Genomic DNA, 21,769 nt, shown 5'->3' with positions numbered 1-21,769 from the left:
CAATACCATCGTGCTTCAATATCGTCAGTTCCCTAAAAATGCCCTCGCTTTGCATCAAAGCCTCCTTTGAAGACAAGTCCGTTTTTCTGGATCACAACATGCTTCACTGGTACCTAATTTATGTGGCTTGCTAGGCTTTTCGAACATCACTTACTCAGCTTATCACGGGCCTGCATCTTCCTTCTATCCAAGTTCCATTCTCCATCTCGCCCCGCCCAAGCACCTTCGCCACGGGCTGGCTTTTCACAGATTGGAAACATTTATGGGTTTAGGATTATGCCATCATTAAACTAGACTGGACCATATCCGAATGCCGCAAGCACGATGGATCGAAATTAAATTGCGTTGAATAAATTTAGAAACTGAAATGAATTGGGATGGCTAGAAATGCTCTTCGCCCGTTTCAAAAGCCGTAAATGTGTCCAATCCATCTCCAGTTGTCACTTTCATGCTGAGTTAGGCCGAAATGTAATTTCCTCAACTATATGGGGTGATGCTGGGATTCTTTAAGTGAGGACTGAGCTGCACCGGCTCTGGAATTTGCCAAAAACAAAGATCGCGAGCTGGTTTTAAGCTGAAGCGGGCGGATTATGTGTGGGCAGCATCCTTTGCACTTCCTGCACAGCTGTGCCGTGCAGGCCTGCAGTCCTTGCGCCTCCCTGCCTTCCCCACCTCCCCGCCCCGTCCCGCTCCGTCTGCGCTAACGGCAGCACCTTCCCGCCTACCTCCAGTCGGGTATTCCGCCGGCGCCGCCCATGGGCATGACGCCGGAGGAGATGGCCGCCTTCATGGACCCGTCCTACACGCGCGCGCGTACGGTGCGCATCGGCAAGTGGCGCTGGCCGCCGCCCAAGGGCGAAATGGCCGGCAGTGCCGACTTCATGCAGTTCAAGCTGCAGGCGCAGCACCGCAAGATGAGCAGCGGCCAGAAGGTGGGTCAGAGTCATCTATCGGCACCCCTGCGAACTGAAGCCTTGACGGCTACCGGTGCGACCGAACGACGGGAAAATAGGCCGCACGCCACGCGCGCAAGCGGAATATATCGCTCATACTGTCGCGAATTAGAAACTCAGAACATAAAATGGAGGTTTGAGGATGGCAGCGAAGGAGGATGGGTCAGTACTCGAGCTCAAGTTGTCTTGTTGTATGACCAATGACAACGCTTGCACAGCTGCTGTTGTGAAGAACCTCGTTTTTTAACTACGCATGTCCCATAAAACAATATAAATTGAGCTCGGCGTCCATACGCCTGCCATGTCGTTATGTGGGTGCAGCCTTCGTTTGTGGATTGCTTTCTTTTATGAACTTGATACGGCGTAACACAATGTGACAAGTTGCATCGTGAATTTCACTCCCTTTGTCGCATTTTGCATGTCTTTTAGGTAAATCACGAAGCTAGACGACTCTCCTACAAACATGCATGTACCACTTCCCGGATCTCATGTTTTGTCTCATCGATCAGCTGCCTAACATGCTTTGATTCATGCATGCTAATTTTGCAAGAGCCATTGCATGTTCTAAACCTGACGACTGCCGCCCATCCGTGGGCAAACATGCATGATCTATCCAACTTGATACGGGATCAATGGTCTTCGCTTTGTCATATGTAACACTGGAATGCCAACTAACTGTTCTTACTAGTGTTTTCGTCCCGTGTTGATCATTTGTGTACTGAAATGATACTCCACTGCTTTAAACGATGTCTAATATTTGATCACCCTGCGCGTGAGTATTGCGCTCCGTTTATAGTTTGTTTTCAGCTGGCGCGCATGTGATGCGATGCGATCGATGGAACATTGTTTTAACCGCCTCTTGTGCCGCACATCTGCCAGCCAGCGAATGCACGAACAAACTTTTGAATAACTGCTTTGCCTCGAACGAGCATCGCAGCGTACCTGAAGCCTTCTTCAGCATGCGTTTACTGTCACCTCTTTCTCGAATGTTTTCAGTCTAGTTTTACAGCAGCTTGTGCACTTCCCCTAACTTCCTAGCATCTGTGACGCGCCGCGTTCTTACTGCGCCGCGTTTGCCTCACCGCGCCGCTAACGCCGCCCACCCTCAGCCACCTGGCGGCCGTTCGGGTAACGACTCGAGCTTCGAGGGCGTTGAGTGGGACGAGTTCGAGATGGGCAGCCCCGACGACACGGCGCAGGCCTCGACCTCCGAGGTGCTTAACAAGTCCCGCGAATCAGCAAAGTCAGGTACGCTCTGCCGGCCGGGTCGGTCCCGCGAGTCGGCCAGGTCAGGTGCGCTCTGTCGCCGGGTCGGTCCCGCGAGTCGGCCAGGCCAGGTACGCTCTGTCGGCCGGGTCGAACCCGCGAGTCGGCCAGGCCAGGTGGCGGGGTCGGGACAGTACAGGCATTCTAACGTCGTTTCGTAATCTGATTTTGTTTCGTGCGAGGCGATGGGGATTCCCCGCAGGTTCATGCCGGGCATGTTCGTTGTGAATAACTGTTATTTTATTGTACGTCCCTCTGTGTCACATATTGGTACTCACCTATGATTCACACACCAGCACGCACCTGTGACGTCACACGCCTGAAACACGTCACGTCAGCCGCTGGAGCTAACGTTCGCACGCGCTCCTGGCAGTGGACCGGGAGCTGGGCAAGCCGAAGGAGTCGCCGCCGGCCAAGGCCAACCACTCCGCCCCCAACTCCATCAGCAAGCTGAAGATCTCTTCCGCTCTGAAGATGAAGCTGGAAGCGGTCACGTCCAAGCACTCTGAACGGTAGGACATGGTCTCTGCTCGGGCCATTGGAGGCATGTTTGTCTTAAAATAGGCATCAAATTACTGCCAGCATGTAATCACATATTGTTGAAATTAACGACGGATAAATGTGCTAATTAAATTAGGGTAAGCATAGATATCGTAAGAATGCCATTAATTTGATAGAATAAAATGTGAATCAATAACTAACTGGTAATAGAAAAACCAATTTGAGCCCGTGTCTCAGCCTTCCACACTCCCGTTGTCCGTTTAATGACCATGTACGCCCTGCTTCATGGTGGTAATGACATGGTGATAATGACCACAATCAAGTGAAGAGATGACATGGTGATAATAGTCTTGATCAAGTGCTGAGAACATGGTGATCTTGATCTCAGATCAAGCGGCAGCGAAGCAGGCAAGGATCGGCCGGACGGCAAGGAGCAGAAGGTGGTGAAGAAGCTAGACGCTTCGCGCCGCATGCTGCTGCAGAAGCAGCTGGGCAGCCAGACGCACCTGGCCGAGCCGGTGAGTCGGCGGCTGGAGTCGTGCCGCGCTGGAGGATCCGATAAAGCCTCGGCGCCGTGATGTAGTAAAGCCTCGGCGCCGCGATGCAGTGAAGCCTCGGCGCCGTGATGTAGTAAAGCCTCGGCGCCGTGATGTAGTAAAGCCTCGGCGCCATGATGTAGTAAAGCCTCGGCGCCGCGATGCAGTAAAGCCTCGGCGGCGCCGCGATGCAGTAAACCCTCGGCGCAGTGATGTAGTTAAGCCTCGGCGCCGCGATGCAGTAAAGCCTCGGCGCAGTGATGTAATAACGCCTCGGCGCCACGATGCAGTAAAGCCTCGGCGCAGTGATGTAGTAAAGCCTCGGCGCCGCGATGCAGTAAAGCCTCGGCGCAGTGATGTAGTAAAGCCTCGGCGCCGCTATGCAGTGAACCCTCGGCGCAGTGATGTAGTAAAGCCTCGGCGCCGTGATGTAGTAAAGCCTCGGCGCCGTGATGTAGTAAAGCCTCGGCGCCATGATGTAGTAAAGCCTCGGCGCCGCGATGTAGTAAATCCTCGGCGCCGTGATGTAGTAAAGCCTCGGCGCCGTGATGTAGTAAAGCCTCGGCGCCGCGATGCAGTAAACCCTCGGCGCAGTGATGTAGTAAAGCCTCGGCGCCGCTATGCAGTGAACCCTCGGCGCAGTGATGTAGTAAAGCCTCGGCGCCGCGATGCAGTAAAGCCTCGGCGCAGTGATGTAGTAACGCCTCGGCGCAGTGAGGTAGTAACGCCTCGGCGCTGTGACGTAGTAAAGCCTCGGCGCCGTGATTTAGTAAAGCCTCGGCGCTGTGATGTAGTAAAGCTTCGGTGCCGTGATGTAGTAAAGCCTCGACGCCGCGATGCAGTAAGGCCTCGGCGCCGCGATGCAGTAAGGCCTCGGTGCCGCGATGCAGTTAAGTCTCGGCGCCCTGATGATGGAGGTGGGGGGCTCCAACAGACGCAGATACGAACAGCGATCGATGGGTTTTGGGGAAAAGGCGGTTGTCCATTTTGAAGGAGCTGGCAAGAAGCTGACTGCGCTATGATGCTCTTGAATGCATTTTCGCCTTCTTTTTATTGACGAAAATAGGTCACGAAATTACGCACCCACACTGTCCAATGCCTAACTGAAAAGTTAATATCACCAGTGATTTTGCGCCTCAACGCGATATACGAATGACGCCGTGCATGACAAGCCACATAGCTGGCGGCAATTTCTGCCCTCCACGCTTCATCATCCAGCGCGTCTCGCACACGACGGCTCGCGCATCTGTTGCGACTCCCAGTCACGTGGCTTCCTCCCGGCTCCGTGCTGCCACCTGGCGGGCGCTGCGCGGGCCGGGGTCATGACCCCTAGTCCTGGAGCGTGAGCGTGGTGGTGTCGCCCGTCTCCAGCAACTCGCCGGCGGCCTTGAAGGTGCGCAGGCGCATGTCGCCGTCCAGCACGGCCACACTCAGCTGGCCGATCTGCAGGGTGCGGCTGTACGAGTGGAACACGGACGACTTGCGCGTGTAGGTGGCGTCGACCAGTAGCGCCCCGTCGGCCGGATCGGCGGCGGCCAAGCTGGCGCGCAGCACGTCGTAGTGGTCGAACCTGCCGTCGCGGACGGTGACCAGCGGCGCCTGCGGGTCGTCGGGGAGGCGGACGGTGAACGTGCCGTACGTCTCCGGCTGGCCGGAACCCACGCTGACCTCGATCGTGTGGAAGGCTTGGCAGAAGGGCGCCGCCGGGGCCGTGAACAGGTAGAACGTGCCGTTGGCGGCGTGGTCGGCGGCGCCCGGCCCCAGGCGCTGGCACTGGCCGCTCTGGCAGCGGCTCGGACACGAGCCGGAGACGAGCGCCTCCCAAGAGGCGCACGGCACCGCCACGAAACCGCAGCCACTGCTGATGGACTCGGTGAAGAGCTGGACGGAGCGGAAGTGGCTGCAGGCCGCCTTCAGCCAGTCCTCGCGGCTGATGTCAAGCGTTCGCAGTCCGGTGAGGTGGTGGATAAACCTGTGGACGCGGTGCGAAGGCAGCTGAGAACGTGCTCGGGCTCGGCAGGAATGTCTGAGTTCTCATTGTACGCACATTTCAAGGTCCTTTTCACTCTCCATCCATCTCAACCAATATCCAACATTTCACGTTTTAATTGGCCATCGTTATGCAGCGTCATCGACGCGGAATCAAACAGCGCACAAGAACACGGCCACTCAAAGCGCGCCCTGAGCGGGCCCCACGCGCCCGGTAACCCACCTGGAGATGTTATCCTGGCAGCCGGGCTGGTGAGCGCCTCCGTTGGGCCGGAGGTTGACCCTGCCGCCGTCGTCGCTCATGCCGAGACCGAGCGCGTCGCTGCCGGCCGCGTCGCTGACGATGACGTCCACCAGCTGGGCGTCGCCGGCGTCGATGCGCACCTGGCTGTCGGTGCCGTCGAAGTCGAGCGCGGCCGGGTCCAGCCCGGTGAGGCGCGGCACTCCGCCCAGCCGGGCGCTGATGTAAGCCGCCGCGTGCGCGCCCACGTCGTGTCCGATCAGGTACAGCTGGTCGGTGCGCAGGCCGGCCGCGTCGCCCAGCCAGCGCAGCATGCGCGCGCCCAGCGCGCCCAGCAGGCGGGCGTTGTCGCGCGCGTGCGCGTACTGCGCGCTGCCGAACGGCCAATCGACGCAGAGCAGATTGGCGTCCTCGGCGGCCAGCAGCGCCTTCTGCAGCGCCGCCGGCCACGGCTGGTTACAGCTGTCCGCGAAGCCGTGCACCAGCACGATGGTGCGCGCGCGCGCCGCGTCGAAGTCGGAGCCGTGCAGCAGGCTCGTCTTGTTGAAGAGCAGCTCGGTCTCGGTGGGCACACGCCGCGTGAAGAGCAGGAAGCGCGTGGCCAGGTCCTCGGGCGCTTGCGGCAGGCCGCGGCCCGACCACACGCCCGTGTTGTCGAAGCAGCCCAAGTCGCCGTAGCACACCTGCTTGGCGAGCGCTTGGCCGAGCAGCGCCGCCAGCAGCAGCAGCGCGGCCGTGGCCGGGGTCATGGCGGCGGGGCGTGTCGGGGAACGCGGGCTGTCAAATGGGGTGTGGCGGCGGCGCTCCGGCCGGCCGGACCGGCGGTCACACGCGGCAGAGGCGGGCTCAGCTCCTCAGACGAAGAGAGCTTGAGAGGGGGGGGGGGGGGGAGGGGCTGCTTCAGGAGTGCTGGGCACGCGGTGTTCGTGTCCCGCAGCGTGGCTTGATAAACGACGTACCTGATCTCACGCATTACGCGCGGAAATCATGGTGCGATGTAGCTAATCATCTTGGCAATGGTAGAATTTCTTATCGCAAACCTATGCTCCCATGCAAGGATGCAGGACTCATTACTAACGGTGTCTCACCTAGGCCCGCATTGCTAAATTTGTATTGTTTCTCCCACGGTTGTTGGCTCCAGCCGCTCGGGCCTCCTACTAGCCTGTGGCTGGCGGCGGTCTTGGGCGTGTGCTTGTTCCCTTCCCGATGACTACCGCTCTGGGCCACATGTCTGGGTGTCGTGAGAGAGACGCACCTGACTGAGATAACGCGGTGCCTCTGACGACACAAAGGCTGGCCAACCGATTGGAAATGCGGGTTTTCTTATCACTTGGGATTCAACCTTGGCTTCGATTTACCCTTGAAGTATTGCCCGACCCTGACAGTTTACGTATGTCAGTATGTCATATGACATGTCAGTGAGATTCGCATACAGGCCTACGTGCGCCCTGCGCTGTAACCAGTATACTTTATGATTTAATTGTGTCCGTATGCTTCACTCACCTCGTACGGCACCGAGGTCAGCTCTGGCCTCATCTTTCCTCCGTCCCTGACCTGATCCTGCGTCCGCCCCGACCCGGCCCTGTACCCGTCTCTGACCTCACCTGGTACCCGTCCTCACCTAGTCCTGTGCAACCGCCCCTGACGCGGCCCTGGGGCTGTCCTGTTTCTGATTCCAACCCTGACCCCATGCCCGTCTCTGACCTGATCCTGTGCCCGGGCTTGACGTGACTGTACCCACCCCTGACCTGACCCTGTGGTCCGGACCATGACCCTGTGTCCGGACCTGACCCTGTGTCCGGGACCTGACCCTGCACCCGCCCCAGACCTAACCCTGTGTCCGGCTCCCACCTGACCCTGTGTCCGGACCTGACCCTGCACCCGCCCCAGACCTAACCCTGTGTCCGGCTCCCACCTGACCCTGCACCCGCCCCAGACCTAACCCTGTGTCCGGCTCCCACCTGACCCTGTGTCAGGACCTGACCCTGCACCCGCCCCAGACCTAACCCTGTGTCCGGCGCCCACCTGACCCTGTGTCCGGACCTGACCCTGCACCCGCCCCAGACCTAACCCTGTGTCCGCCGCTGACCTAACCCTGTACCTGACCCTCACCTGACACTGTATGCACCCTTGACATGGCCCTGTACCCATCCTTGACCTCACCCCGTGCCCCGCGGCCGTTGTCTGACCGTGACCGTGTCTGCGTCCCTCAGACCAACCGGCCGGAGGAGCGGCCACGGCCCGGTGTGCCGCCCCCGCCGCCGCCCATCGGGCCGCTGCAGGTGGACATCCCGCCCCACCGGCCCGCCTCGCCCGAAGGCTCCAGCTTCTCCGACAGGTACCGGTGCCGGCCCCGCGCCGCTGGGTCCCACGTCGGTGGGTCCCGCGGTGGTGGGTCCCGCGGCGGCGGTTCCCGCGACGGTGGGCCCCACGGCAGTGGGAGGGTGGGGGTGGGAGGCTGGCGACGGTCTGGTGCGCGGTGTACACTGCACCTGCAGATGGCGCCGCTCCGTCGCATGGCGTGCGCTGCCAGTTCAGATGAGGTGTGTATGCGCATAGTCGGGGTGCTTAGTGTTCTCCCTACTCCGTGGGTGTGGAAAGTGTGACAACCAACGGTAAACAGACGATAATTTTGAAGTTACGGAAGACCCGTTTTTTGTATAATTTTGGTTTATCGTTAGGTCGAACGTTTACGTTACGTGGTGATGTATGTACACAGGCGCCTGCTAATCCTTAGAGGCTGCCCGAGTGCAACCAGTAGTGATCTGATCAGCTTCTTCCGGACCTTTTTCAGCAGCTCGCCGGTGGTAGCTGACCGCCGCTCGCCGCCCCGCCCAATCCAGCCAATCAGGGGCGACCGGCGCCACCAGCGAACCAGTAGGATCGAGTTAGACCGGAAGTCGAACGCGTCGGAGACTACTCACGTCACGGAAAAGACGGAGAGATATGAGCGTGAGTGTTTCATTGGTCGGAGGACTGGGCAGTGCTGTACACGTCTGGGGTGAGCAGTGACGTAAGGACAACAAACATCGGTGGAGCTTGGTATCTGTTTCAAGGTCGCAGCTTGCCACGTTTTCGGTAAATCCTTTTCACGAAACGTCCGGTTGATTAAACAGTAATGATGGAAGGCAGTGCGCCGCTGGAACGTCCCTGAGAGTGGTAAAGCGGGGGCATGAAAAACGCAGAAATGACCGTGAGATGCTGGAAACCCCGTCGAAAACACAAGTTTTGAATAATTTAACATAACAAAAGAATAACTATCTATAGACGTGCGATATTTCGACATAGGTGTATACTTCGGCCATGCACCCATTCACCCACTTGGAGCCCAGTTACTGATACCATATCTTTAGCGTGTCGCTGTAATATCCGTCAATCAAAATGACCTCACGTTTAATTTCAAGACTGTCTTTTTAACATTCAGTTCAAACTACTCCAGAACAGATAAAGCGCAAGCTTCACACGAAGGGATCATAATCCGGAGTGAGATCACTGAACAATGCCAGTAAGAGGAAAGCTTACGTGATTTTTTTTGGGCATAAATTCCGTTGAATGCGGTCCCTACTACCATGCCGACGTGCTGGTGGCGCCCGTGTGTTATTCAGTGTTGGTAAATTAGTAATGCTTCCAGTAGGCAGTTGGTGGAAGGATATATATATATATATATATATATATATATATATATATATATATATATATATATATATATATATATATATATATATATATATATATATGAGATAACTGCCGTGGTGGAGAGAACGTTGCTTGAGAACTTCCGATTTGCATCTACAACCTTCACGCCAATTCGTAACACGATTTATGTGAAATGCGGAACAAACGTGAGCTTCTTACGCTTTTTGCGCGGCATTTCGTCAGACAGTTTACGTAATGCAGGTGATGAAGGCAGAGTTTGACTCAAATAATCCAGTCCAGGTATCTCAAAAGTGGAAGAATTTGTGCTCGCTAGAAAGCAACGGGGAAGTTGAATACAGTACCTATATGTAACCAGAATGGTCTTGTGAAATGAAAACGACATGTGAGGTTCGATTCTGACATGTCTGGAAACAGATGTGTTCCAACGTTAGTCGCAGAACGTGGTAAGGACCGTCTTATGCGTAGAAACCGAGCGAAAAGTTTGATGCCGTGACCCGGATTCGAACCGGGGTTATCGCGGCCACAACGCGAGGTCCTAACCACTAGACTATCACGGCTCGGTGGGCAGCAACTGCTTAGTAGTAATAGCAAACGGTATTGAAGACATTCATTGATGTATTTACGGAGATCTGTAAATTTTACCGCTGGAACTTATAATTACTGCACAGGTCTTTCATAGGATCATCGTCATTGGAATCTCCAATGTCAACAGTTACCATGCAATAACTGTAGACGTTAATGTACAAACACCACTGCGATGACTGAGGTTCTGACGTTAAAGATGATATAGGCACGATATATATATATGTGTGTGTGTGTCTGTCTGTGCGTGTGTGTGGATAGACAAAGAGTCGCTCCTATAGAGTATGCGTCATATACTGCACACGTTATAAGCTCACCCCCACCGGACGCTTACTAAATCCTCGCGCTCATCACCGCTGCACGCGCGCTGACGGCACCCTCCTTGCGCGAGGAAACAGGTGCAGGCCGGGTCCACCCGCTCGCGTGTCCGCGTCCGCTGATCCCCTGGCGCCGTGGCCTTGGGCGGTCACGTGACCGTGCGGCCGCACGCCAGTGCCGCGCAGTCGGGCCGGCCGCGCGGCTCAAGCAGAAGACGGCGCGGGGGCGTGCGGTCACGTGACCGCGGGCGTTCGCCGTGAGTCTGCGTGCGTGCGTGGATCGCCCGCTCGCCGCCCGGTGTCTGAGACCGGGAAAATCTTCCGAGGTGCTGCACGTCAGAGGCACGGGAGGGAAGTCGCCTTCTCGTGCCTCTCGAGCTGGAGACCGGCCCTCGTGCGACGGCCCGCCCGTGCCTCGCCGTCGTGACCCGAGTGAGACGCGCTCCCTGGCGCGAGGCGGGCGGCTGAGGCGTGACCATGCGGCGCCGGCCGGTTGCAGTGGAGGAGTCGGAGGGCTTCCTGCGCCCAGTGGACTCGTACCATGACCTGCGCTCGGGGCGCGAGCTGGAGGACGAGCGCACGCTGGAGAGCGCGAAGACTCGCCTGTTCCCGCCCAGCGCGGCCCCCTTCGTCACCTACAACAACGTCAGCTGGCGGCTCGACGTCAGGAAAGAGGTACGTGAAGGAGGAGGAAATGTGGACGCCCTTCGTTGCAGGCAGACTGGTCCGTGCGTCCATACAGATTACACCAAGTATGAAATAAGTGACTTGTGAAATATGGTGTTGCGTTATAGTTGCTCGACTAACTTCATGGTGATCAATTGGGTTATTCATTGGTCATATTGTTGGTTGCATGATTTATGGTTGGCAACTGGGCTAAACAGGGAAAAGTTGACGCTCGCTCTTCTTACACGACATGGGCTCTCATTAGCAAGGACGTGTGCCTCAATGCATATCGAGAAGCTGTACGACAGTTTAATTGATGACTATGCAATGCTATCAGCTCGTAGCTCTCACCGGCTCAAATGTTGTAACTCTCTTTCGAATTCTTATAGCGTGCTCCGCTGGTGACTGGTATTGATGTGACTGAACTCGACCCCTTCGCGGTCCTAGTCACGAAATGTGGGTTGTGCTCCTTCGGCGGCACCACGCCTAACACACGTGTTCACAGGCACGCATTGCTATGATACGATTATAAATTAAACCCCCACCTGATCCGATACATCATACGTGTGACCATGTGGAGGGCTCGCGTGCTGTCTGGTCTGGAAAGGTCAGCCATCCTTCAGGTGTGTGCTGAGCACGATTTTGGTGCTCTGCTTTGGCAGCGCTATCGTCGGTCATTATTTTTGGTTGGCGCGCGATCGCGATCTGTGCTTTGCGGAAAGATGGCACTGCTTACCGTCAAAGCTCTTTCTGCACAATGCCATGACTCTCCTGATTCGTGACGTACGCTTTCACCGCATGGTTGCGTGGGTGTAACCACGTCTCTGATATTAGGGGGACATGTACCCCAGCACCCGCCCCCAGTGGCTGCACCCATGCTAGGCTGCAGTAGGTGCTGTCGCCATCTGTGAGATCAGAGGAAGTGCGTGCGGTGCGTTACTCTTTTTTTAACCTTGTCGTTTGTCACGTTCCTCTGTTTCCAGACCTTGTTGTTCTGTTACTTTCCTTATGGCTCATCCAGTCATTTATATATGACGATAAGTACTGGGGTCGTCATTATAAGCGTTACGGTGTCTAGCATCGAGTTTACAGCTTGCATTTTTGTTGATGGAATAGTTGTAATGGTGTGCATTAGCGGTTAAATGTGTCAGCTGTGTCGTGAAAGCGTAAGCGGGAAGAAGAGAGGTTTTGCGCCGCAGTTATTTTTCCAGTCAGCGTCCAATCACAATTCGGGAAGATCTGTAGAGCTTGTTACCGAAATGTCTCGGGTCGATCTCGAGTATCGGTTCTCGGGCCTGTCTCGATACTTCACATAAATGGGGATCAGTAACATCGTTTGTGAGACGTTAACAATGATGTCAAGTTTTTGAGGCCGCGTAATCCTCGTGCCCCTAAAGCCTTGTTGTTCGTTATACCCTCCAAACGTAGAGGAAAAGAGTAAGAATGTCTTTGCCCATGGCAGCATTCCGGCACATTCCGGCAGGAATTGTGGGCCGGTGCCGTAAGTTTCCTGTCAGCGTATCTGGTAATCAGCCGACACGAAAACGTATGTTCAGCCGGATGGTGTATATGTCAATTGCAGAAGGTAAATGCCACTGGAATCATTTTTCGGCAAACACCTGGTCATTGCAACGTCACAAGGTTGACTGATAAACAAGCTGACTGAAAGCTGTCCCGGTAAACACATTACAGAGCAGCTCAAAAGCCTCGCGTTGTCTCGCCAAATTCCGCAAAGCCTCATCGTGGCTCTGATCCGCTGTCTTTGCCGCCGTGCAGGTGTTCTCGCCAACGGAGGACGTGACCAACGCGACCGCGCTGCACCTGGTCTTCTGCCAGATCGTGCACGATGTCTACAACCCGGCCTGCATCCGCATCAGCCAGCCGGAGCGGCAGGCGGCCAGAAAGGTGCCCTCTCCAGCCCGGCTCCGCCGCGCCCTTGGCTGTCTGTCATGCTATGATCACACCGATCTTGGCTGATGTAGATCCTGTAATGATCAGAACAGCCATGCTATATATAGACGCTGTGCTGTGCGTGATTGCACACAACGCTAAGGTATGTTGAATATATTCAAACAAAGGTAAGGCTTCTTCCAGGCAATGGCTGCTTCCATTTTCTCACGCTTCTTCAACGTAACTTTCCTCGGCGTGCTCATTCTCACGGTCCGCGCTCCCTCCCGCGATGTTTACCGCCGTATCGTCCTTACGTGACTGGGCCGGCTGCCGGCACGTTGCAGAGGCTGGATGAGCTGGGCGTCTCGCCGAACACGATCCAGGCGGCGCAGCTGAAGCTAGCCATCAAGCGGCAGATCCTGGAGATGGCTCGCGAGTGGCCCACCTACTTCTGCATGCTCTTCCCCGTCTCGGTGAGCTGGCTCGGCCGCTGCCACGGACCGTGGGAACCGAGCGAGGATATGCTGCCATGCAGCCGCCAACACCATGCAAGCGTTGGATGTTTTTTGACAGTCAGCAGGTCCTGAAAAGAACCATTTCGCCCGGATGTGGCATGGGTTGCCCCTATAAAGTCAAATTACGGCGGCATGAAAGGTGGTCCGAGGTAGTGGGCACTGCGTTTCCACAGCAATTTGGCACGCGTCATGCGTGACGAAAACACTGCTTAAGAAATAAGAAACGATGGTTAGGTTTGCCGGTTATGACATGAATGGGAGTGGAGGAATGTTTGTGATTGCATGAGGCGTGACGTGCATTCCCAAGGAACAGTGTGCAGATATATAAAATAGCAGTAGTAGCCCTATTTTTGTAGAAAAACCTGGAGAATGGCGGGTTAGATGCATTTATCTTTCGGTAACAGGACTTTATCAAAACGAAACATGCCTATATTGGCAACGTGCCTTTTTGTACTGATAAAGGCATGTTGCCGAAATATCAACGTGTCTATCTCGCTTTTCTGGGTTTTCAACGAAGAATAAGGATTTTACTACTATCTTATCTGCGTGCTCGTGGTTACATTGCCTCACTTATTTGTCATATAACTAGCTGTTTTTTGCACTGACCGGCGGAACTTCTTCCATACCAAAATGGCATACTCTCATTTATTTAACACCTAACCTACCAGCTTTAAACAGAAGAAGTACGCAAGTGACTGCTGTGCACTCTTGTCGACTACTTCTAACCACCAGAATATTCTCCAGACAACAGAATATAGCGCAAGGATTTCGTGGAGAATGAAGGGAAAATGTCCCTTCAGAGACCGGTTTTATTCTCTCCTTGAGCCAATGCATTTCAGTTAAACGTTCATGACGCTGAGCGATTATCCAATCGCCAAATCACGAAATATTGCGTCGTTATCCAAGTTATAGCGTTTCTAACGCCATGTGCATAACCATATCGACAACATCTGGGAATGAGAAAGCACTTTGTTGCGTGCGTCCCAAGTGTGACGCGAACTGACCGGCCGTGGTTCACATGGGAATCAAATTACGCACTCAAGTGGACCCATGACTCCAAAACACACGACCCACGAGCGAGGGCATGCTGTGTAAGACCTGACCGCAGACGACGCCACTCCGCCCTGGCTCACCCCTGTCCCATCCGCCGCCGTCCAGGCCGGCCTCCTCCAGCCGGGCGGAGGCCACTGGTCCGCTGCCGAGCGCATTGAAGCGCATCACGGCCGTGAAGAGCCCGTGGTCACGACTGCGCCGCCGCCGGGCACGCCGCAGGGGCGCGCCCAGGCGGGCCCAGCGGCGGGCTGCCACGCCCTGTCTTCTCACGGGAACCGCGGCTTGGTCACGCTCCGAGTGATGTGACTTTGCAAGGTCTCTCAGCTTTGCCGCGGCGTCGCCCCCTCCCCCGGTGTGAAACTCTGGCTCCGCCACTGGCACGTCCGGTCAGCGCGTGGCGCACGCTGCTTGCTTGAGCGCACGTCGTGCGTGGAGTCAGGGACGTCCTCCACGAGGGCACTGCGCTGGGCAGAGGGTCGGCGGCGTGACTTCCCGTCGTTGGCTGCTCTCTCCGTAACGTGCCCTGGCGGTGGTGCCCCCGCGCCCTACCTTTCGTGTCAGGAGGAATGCGTAGTCCTACAGAGCATGGTACCGCACTAGTGTGCTGCACGCAAAACCCACCGCAGTCCTGTATGGCGGAAGGGCCAAGACAAAGTTATTCGTTAATCTGGGCGGCAGTTTACGTGAGTGGTGGGATCGGTGCAAACGCCACCGGGCACGCTTAGCAGGTGCTCTGAGGGGTGCCCGTAGTGTAGTGGTTAACACGTCTGCGTTAACACGTCTGCGTTAACCACTGCGCGTCTGGGAAACCAGAGTTACGGGGTGCGATTCCCCGCGGTGCCCGCCCGTCCTGCCAGGGTGAGAGGCAGGCGACGCCATATAGCCTCAGCAGCTGAGTGCGTCGTAAAGCTCCAATCACACACACACACAGGTGCTCTGAACTCAAAGCCACCCATGCAAACTATTTGGAATAAATCTGAAAATTTGTCATGGCGCTGTCCAAGAGACTTAGCGGGTTATTGTATTCGCCACACTTGTGTGTTTGTAATGCTAATCTTGAGGTAATTTACGATACGTATTATGTGTTATAGGCGGAATTTGATGTACGTTTTATGTATACTTCTAGATAGATGTTATAGCATTAGTATATTGAACTACAACACGTATTTTTGAGCATTGGATGCACCTTTCAAAGCGCTCACTTACCAACACACTGGCATGCGAGTCATACTACCGCTGTCTAGTGTAAGCACTGCCATCTTATTGCTCAATACTATAACTTACGGTTTAACCCGAACTCCCGTAGACACCGATTAGTGACGGCTAGGAATAATTGATCCGCAGTGTGCCGCGGGGGCTACATGGCCATATTCCACCTGCCGTTGCTGTGTGCCTCTCTTTTTAGCGGGTTGTTTCAGAGGCCGACAGTTCTTAAAACCAACGAAACACGAGGAAGCCTGAGTTTCCAATTTCTGCTCCCTCCCAGTGGTTTTCTATCGACTGTGAGCCGTGCGCCGTGTCCTCCTTGCCCCCCCCCCTTTCTGGACCGTTTTGCGGACGTGTTCTAATTGTACATTGTCGTCCCGCGCCTGCCGCCGCCGTCCTCCGCTAACCGCCGCTGGCCTTCTGCACCCTCAGGGCGGTCGGAACAACCCGCTGGTACAGTTCCTGGGCGTGTCTCACTCGGGCGTACGCCTGCTCCGTCGGGAGAAGGGCGTGCCCAACGACTTCCTCAAGGTCATCGACCACGTGCCGTGAGTACATGTCCACGAAGGGAGGGGAGGGGAACGCGTCACGGGTCACGAGGTGACATGCCGCGGCTGCCGCGACCCGGCGGCGGCGCTCCGCCGTCCCGCCGCAGGTCACAGGCTAGACGAGGCCCCTCTGATGACCTGTGGGGGCCTCACCAGCTCGGGGGGGGGGGGGGAGGCGGGAGGGGGACACAGATGGGGCGTGGGCATGGGTACTGTAGCATGTGCAGATGAGAAATCAAGAGGAGAATGAGGAGTATGAAGCATGCTTGCTGTCGTACTCCAAGTATGCAAAGTGGCGTTAGCCCGTGCTCGAAATCCAATGTCGCGCTGGATTTTCCAACTAGTTAGGTGTTAAAAGGTGGTCAGGTGCTGCTCATTTGTTAAGCTCTCTCGATCAAGGGACGGAAAGGGTGTTTGGGGCTCAAATGCATTACACACCACCTGGACCATGACTAAGCCGTGGCTCTTCTGCATTCCGTGACTTTACCAATCACAGGAAGGAATTGTCGCTGCAGGAAATGCTGCACATTTACGGGTCATTCAACCGATGATACCATGACTATACTGCGGTTCTTCTTCATTCGCTAACGTTTTTAACCGCATCAGAGGAAAGAGTCGTCGCCACGGGAAATGCTGCGCATTTGAGGGTTATTGCTTTTCCTGGAGTGTAATGTCTAGCGCCATCTATCGGCTGATACCGACACTTGACCTTTCGTCACTGTCGCTTGGCACATGTGAGCCGTGTAGATGCCGCTGTAGAAGGTTGCCAAGTCGCGAACCTAACGACCTTCGGTTGTGAATTCACCGACGCAGTGTTTCAAAAGATGCAAAAACACAACGGCACTCATTGTTTGCCTGCCCTCCTGGTGCCATGGAGATGCCCTTTTTGCGCTCGAAGACCGCATTGGTCCCTTGCTTGTTTCATATTCCTGCCGGTTCGACACCCTTGTTATGCCCCTGAGCTCGTTCCACTCAGATGCTCTGGTATGCTGTAGCTCAAACCAAAAATACCCGTGCTATCCAGTATGATGTTGACGTTCCGAAAGCTCATAATTTGAAAGGCGAGAAAAATACTGGCCGTGCCCGTTCGCCGGGGCGCTCTTCCCCACTTTGGGCATACCATCTCCCGTCACGCTGTCTCACTCTGACCCATCTCCCGTCACGCCATCTTCCTCTGACCCATCTCTCATCACGCCGTCTCACTCTGACCCATTTCCCGTCACGCCGTCGCACCCTGACCCATCTCCCGCCGCGGCGTCTCACTCTGACCCATCTCCCGTCACGCCACCCCAATCTGGCCCATTTCCCATTACGCCGTCTCACTCTGGCCATCTCCCGTCACGCCGTCGCACCCTGACCCATCTCCCGCCACAGCACAGCACTCGGACCCATCTCCCGTCACGCCGTCTCACTCTGACCTATTTCCCGTCACGCCATCTCCCTCTGACCCATCTCCCTTCACGCGTCTTACTCTGACCCCTGCCGTGACCGGCCTCGGCCTGACCACGCCACCCGCCGTTCGTCTTCTGTTGCGCTCTGCCGGCTGCGCCGCATTGTTGCATTGTTGCAGCGACGGCGGGCGCCGCGCAGGCTCGTGACGGACTGTGACGGGTTACCGGTGGACGGCGCGCGGAATGGGCGCGGCGCAGGGGTGACGCGGCAGGGCTTTGTCCCCGAGCACGACCAGCTCGCGCTCCATGGCCGTGTGCGAGAGCGCTGACCGTATAGGCGGCTGGTGCAGAGTGCCGTAAGCAGGGCGGCGTCGGTGTCATCGTCGTCATCGTCGTCATCGTTGTCATCATCGCCTAGCTCGTGTTTTGAGGTGCTCTTATAGGCTCCCCGCAGTTCACGAAACGTGGACTGCGGGGAAGTAGACCTGCAAGACTGAAACTGTCTGAAACTGCAAGAAAGACTGTCTCAAAATTGGTCCTGCAAACAAACGGGGGCATATTCAAATGTGTGGGAACACTCGATATAATCTCCTAATTACTACGGCATCGTTGTTTTTGCCGGGGGCTCCTGTCTTACTTTGCAAGTTGGAAAAGCTAGACATTTACACGGTCCCAATGAGAGCTGAATATCGCCTAGCGGAAGTTATACTTAGCAGCGCTCACGTCCATTTCTTTACGGCCAGAGACAGATCACAAAACTGGCGATGTTCCAGGCGTATATGAATGGTTGAGGTTGATCAAGTGCCATCAGAAACGAAATTTTCCACACGCAATGCAACATTTGAAACATAAACCTGTTTTCCAGGCGATCCTTTGACGTGCCACATGTTTCAAACCACTTCAGCGCCGCTTATTCCCAGGGCGAACAGGGACGCCTTCCCCCCCCCCCCCCGCCATGACAGAGTTTGTGAGGCCGAGATTGTGAGGCGGGCAATAGCCTGACCCGTTCGCTTTGTCCCACGTGCGGCCGGTCCCACGGGACTGCCTGAGTCGCCTGGGAAGCGCACGTGTGGTCCTAGGGCCTGGATGCGGTCTGGGCGGTCCCATAGGTAGACCAGGACAATTGCGCTCGTCGACGGCCAAGCCGTGTAACAAGCGCAGTATGGCCGCGGTTTGGTTTCATTGGTATGCAGCTCACAGCCCACCGGCGCTCCCGTACATGGCGTCTGCGGGTGTGCAGACTGAATGCACCCGCAGTGATCAGTGGTCGGTGGTGCAGTCTGTTTGCCGGCGTTTGTCTGCCGTCACTCCGCTCCCATCAGGCGAGTTCAGATCATAGTGCCGGCCATCAAGGCCGGAAGGCTGCTTAGTCCCAGCACGCCTGCGGCCCTGGCAAGTCTGGACCAGCTGCGGTACATTATCTCAGCCATTGCTTAAGTGCCGTCGTTAGCAAGACCTGACGCCTCAATGTCGTCAGCACGTTAGAACATGCCGCTCCTGGTGAACGACCGCCTGTCGTGTCTGTTCCTCCGTGCAGCAACAATGGAGGAGTGAGCCGTTTCCCTGCCTCGCGAATGTGGAATTAGGCGCCCGCGTGACGCGTAGCGTACCGGACTCGTCACGTGGCCCGTCTCTCGTGGCGCGGCGCCGGCGCGGGAGGACGGGTCACGTGGCGAGGGTCCCCCGCGCGATCCGCGCGTCGAGGCCTGCCCTGCGCCGCGCAGGTCACTGTCTTTGTCATTGCGAGCTGGCGGTCACGGCGGTCCGCGGCAGGCGGCCGCGGACCGACGCCCGACAAAGGCGGCACGCCGGCGGGCCGCGGCGGTGACGTCACTGGTGCTATTGTTGTGTGAGTCAGCGGGCGCTGATGGCGTTCCGGTGGCGACTGCGGCCGTCTGTGACGGCCGGGGCGACGCCGCTGTCCCCCGCTGGGCAGGCAGGCCTCCTGCCCAGCCGCCGGGCCGTCTGCCCCTGCCCTCCGCCGCCGCTGCCCTCCTCCGCAGGCAGCCGTCCCCCCCCCCCCGCCCCGCCCGCCCAGCCACCGGGTGGTCTGCCGCGGCACGTGGGGATTTTGCCGGAGCGTGAAACGAGCGACGGCGCTCTGTTGAGCGTCTGGAGGGGAAACCAAGTCGAGGCTCGATTTCCTCCGGCTCCTGGACACCCTTGGAAGGTCGTGAGCCGTGGGATCAGAGGTCAGACAAAGACGTTTGCCTTATTCAGGCTCTGGTGCGAGCGCTGCCCAGGGTAAGCGGCCGCCACGCCCTCCTGGTTGGTACTTATCATAACTGGTTGGTTGTCACGGAACATGGGATGAGCACAAAGCGTGCTGAAGGAGAGGGGTTGTAAGGTCAGGCCGGACAGTTCGACTGTAGAAAATGTGTTGTGATGGTAAATGCGCTACTCAATGAGTTGTGCCTGATGTTATAGGTTTGAGCTGCGACGAGGAAATTGTAAAACTTTGAGAATAAAGATGAATCACCAGCATCTGGCGCTGAACAAACCATCGACCCGATCCACGTCATCCCACTACCAACAACGACCACTACGCTTGATCCCACGACATCCAGCGACTACTACCGCTTGATTGCAGACAGCTGTGGTTGTAAAGTTGCGCCAGTTTAACTTCAAAGACGCATTGTGGCGGCGCTTTGTGAGACAACAGACCAGATCGAGCGCTTTACCTCATTGGCGTCATAGTCTCCAAAGCCGCTGACCGAAAAGTGGAATGACGCTATCAACCGAGCCCCGTCACGCACCCCTGGCAAAGCGAGCTCTGAGATCACAATCGCTGTAAGCATCAGTTCCCCAGTTCGTGGTGATGGAACACGACGGCCGTCTCTTCGCCACGCAACAGAGGGCTAGAGGTCAAGGCACGGCCGCTGTTCCTAAAGATATCCCCGCCAGTTTCCTGTCTGCACGAACCGAAGCGCTCGAGCTCGGGCCGTGTAAAATGAACGACCAGCGAGAAGCACGGCCTTTGTACCGTGCACGGCACTCGGCGTCAAGACCTCAGTCGGCCGACGCGGCGGTAATGGTCTGACACAGGCCGTCATCACGAAGACAACACAACAATTTGGAAAGCGCGGAGAACCCACTGGGGGTGAAGCGTGCTAGGTGGGCGCGACGCGCTCCTGAACGTAACGCACGTGAAGCACAGCACGCGAACGGGGCTCACGCCGTAAACGGAGGCGCCGCGTGCGCGCACGCGCCCGTTTTATCCCGTTCGGCATCCGTGCTCGGCACTGACCGTTATCGGCAGCTCTGGACAGGGCTCAGCGCCGGTGTGTGGGCCGGGTCAATCCGGGCGGGGCTGCGGGAGAGGGAGCGGAGGGAGGAGAGGGAGGGGTCAGCAAGCCGCCGGAGGGTACCCGACCCGGCGCACCCTTCGCTGCGTCCTGACCTGGGGTTGTCGTTAGGATCGTCTGACCTGGCTTTGGGGCCTGACCGCCTTCTGACCACTGGTTAAGGTTGGGGGAGGGGAGCTCTTGACCTGGCGTCGGTGCCTGACCGCCTCCTGACCCATGGGCGAGGTAGGGGGAGGGGGAGGGGGAGCTCCTGACCAGTGGTCGTGGCGGAGTCTTCCGCACCGTAAAAAGTCGTTTCGACTCGCGGTCACGACAGCTAGCGGACGCGCAGCGTCTGCCGCCGCGGCGCCGGACGGCGGCGGGCTGGCCTGGGGGTCAGTCGGACCGCTACCGCCGGCTGCCGCAGGCTGTACCGGTCAGCCCCGCACCGGCCAGCCCGACCCGACCGACTGTGAGCTGGCGGCCGCTCTAGACTGTGGGGCGCTGCGGACTGTGGGCTGCCCTGGACTGGGGGCCACTGCGGATTGTGGAGTGCTGCAGACTGTGGGACACTGCGGACTGCGGACTGTCGGGTGCGTATGGGGCGTATTGCAGCGATCAGCAGTCGTTGCGAGGCCCGCCGGCTGCTGTTCGCCGCTGTTCGCTGGGCGAGCCGTGCGCTGTCGCCGGCTGCTGTTCACTGGGCGAGCCGTGCGCTGTCGCCGGCTGCTGTTCACTGAGCGAGCCCTCCGCTGTCATCGGCTGCTGTTCGCTGGGCGAGCCCTCCACTGTCGCCGGCTGTTCTGTATCGCCTCAGTGGGCCGGGCCACGCACATGGGACACACGGCGTGCTGCGGCGCCGCAGGGCCGGGTGTCGGGATGGGCGGGTACCTCGCCGGCGACGTGGGGCGGTGTGTGCGGGCCTCGTGCGGGACCTCGGTCGTCCGTCAGCACGTCGTGCGCTCGGCACGGCGACGAGGGCGGGCGTTCCGCTATGGGTTGCGGCTATGGGTCCCGCTATGGGTATGGTTTTGTCTCTCCACTATCTCGACTGTTTTTGGGAGATTTGCCCTGCACTGAGGTGTGGAGACTTGTTGCCGTTATTATGCCAGGTTAGGTGATAACGCAAACAATGATGTCGTGCAATCAACGCCGTCGTGGTTTTCATCTCCTT

At 57.1% G+C, this 21,769-nt stretch overlaps 1 protein-coding gene and 1 non-coding gene across 5 annotated transcripts in view; one reads left to right on the top strand and one right to left on the bottom strand.

Moving 5' to 3' along the window:
* Positions 1–21,769, top strand: part of Myo10A (unconventional myosin 10A) — a 200,843-nt gene that overhangs the window by 62,948 nt on the left and 116,126 nt on the right. For all 4 annotated transcript variants that reach the window (XM_037238515.1, XM_037238516.1, XM_037238517.1 and 1 more), the window contains 10 exons: positions 732–932; positions 2,063–2,201; positions 2,593–2,731; positions 3,109–3,238; positions 7,700–7,824; positions 8,281–8,438; positions 10,542–10,717; positions 12,485–12,613; positions 12,943–13,071; positions 15,805–15,920. In XM_037238515.1, the coding sequence (XP_037094410.1) occupies positions 732–932; positions 2,063–2,201; positions 2,593–2,731; positions 3,109–3,238; positions 7,700–7,824; positions 8,281–8,438; positions 10,542–10,717; positions 12,485–12,613; positions 12,943–13,071; positions 15,805–15,920 (1,442 nt within the window). The remainder of the gene's footprint in view (positions 1–731; positions 933–2,062; positions 2,202–2,592; positions 2,732–3,108; positions 3,239–7,699; positions 7,825–8,280; positions 8,439–10,541; positions 10,718–12,484; positions 12,614–12,942; positions 13,072–15,804; positions 15,921–21,769) is intronic.
* On the bottom strand, positions 9,629–9,700 carry TRNAH-GUG (transfer RNA histidin (anticodon GUG)). Its single transcript has one exon. It is a non-coding gene; the product is annotated as a tRNA-His (tRNA).

Source organism: Pollicipes pollicipes, unplaced genomic scaffold, assembly GCF_011947565.3.
Source record: "Pollicipes pollicipes isolate AB1234 unplaced genomic scaffold, Ppol_2.1 Scaffold_7262;HRSCAF=8765_pilon_pilon_pilon, whole genome shotgun sequence".
NCBI lineage: Eukaryota > Metazoa > Arthropoda > Thecostraca > Pollicipedomorpha > Pollicipedidae > Pollicipes > Pollicipes pollicipes.
This window is presented reverse-complemented; position numbering and strand designations above follow the sequence as displayed.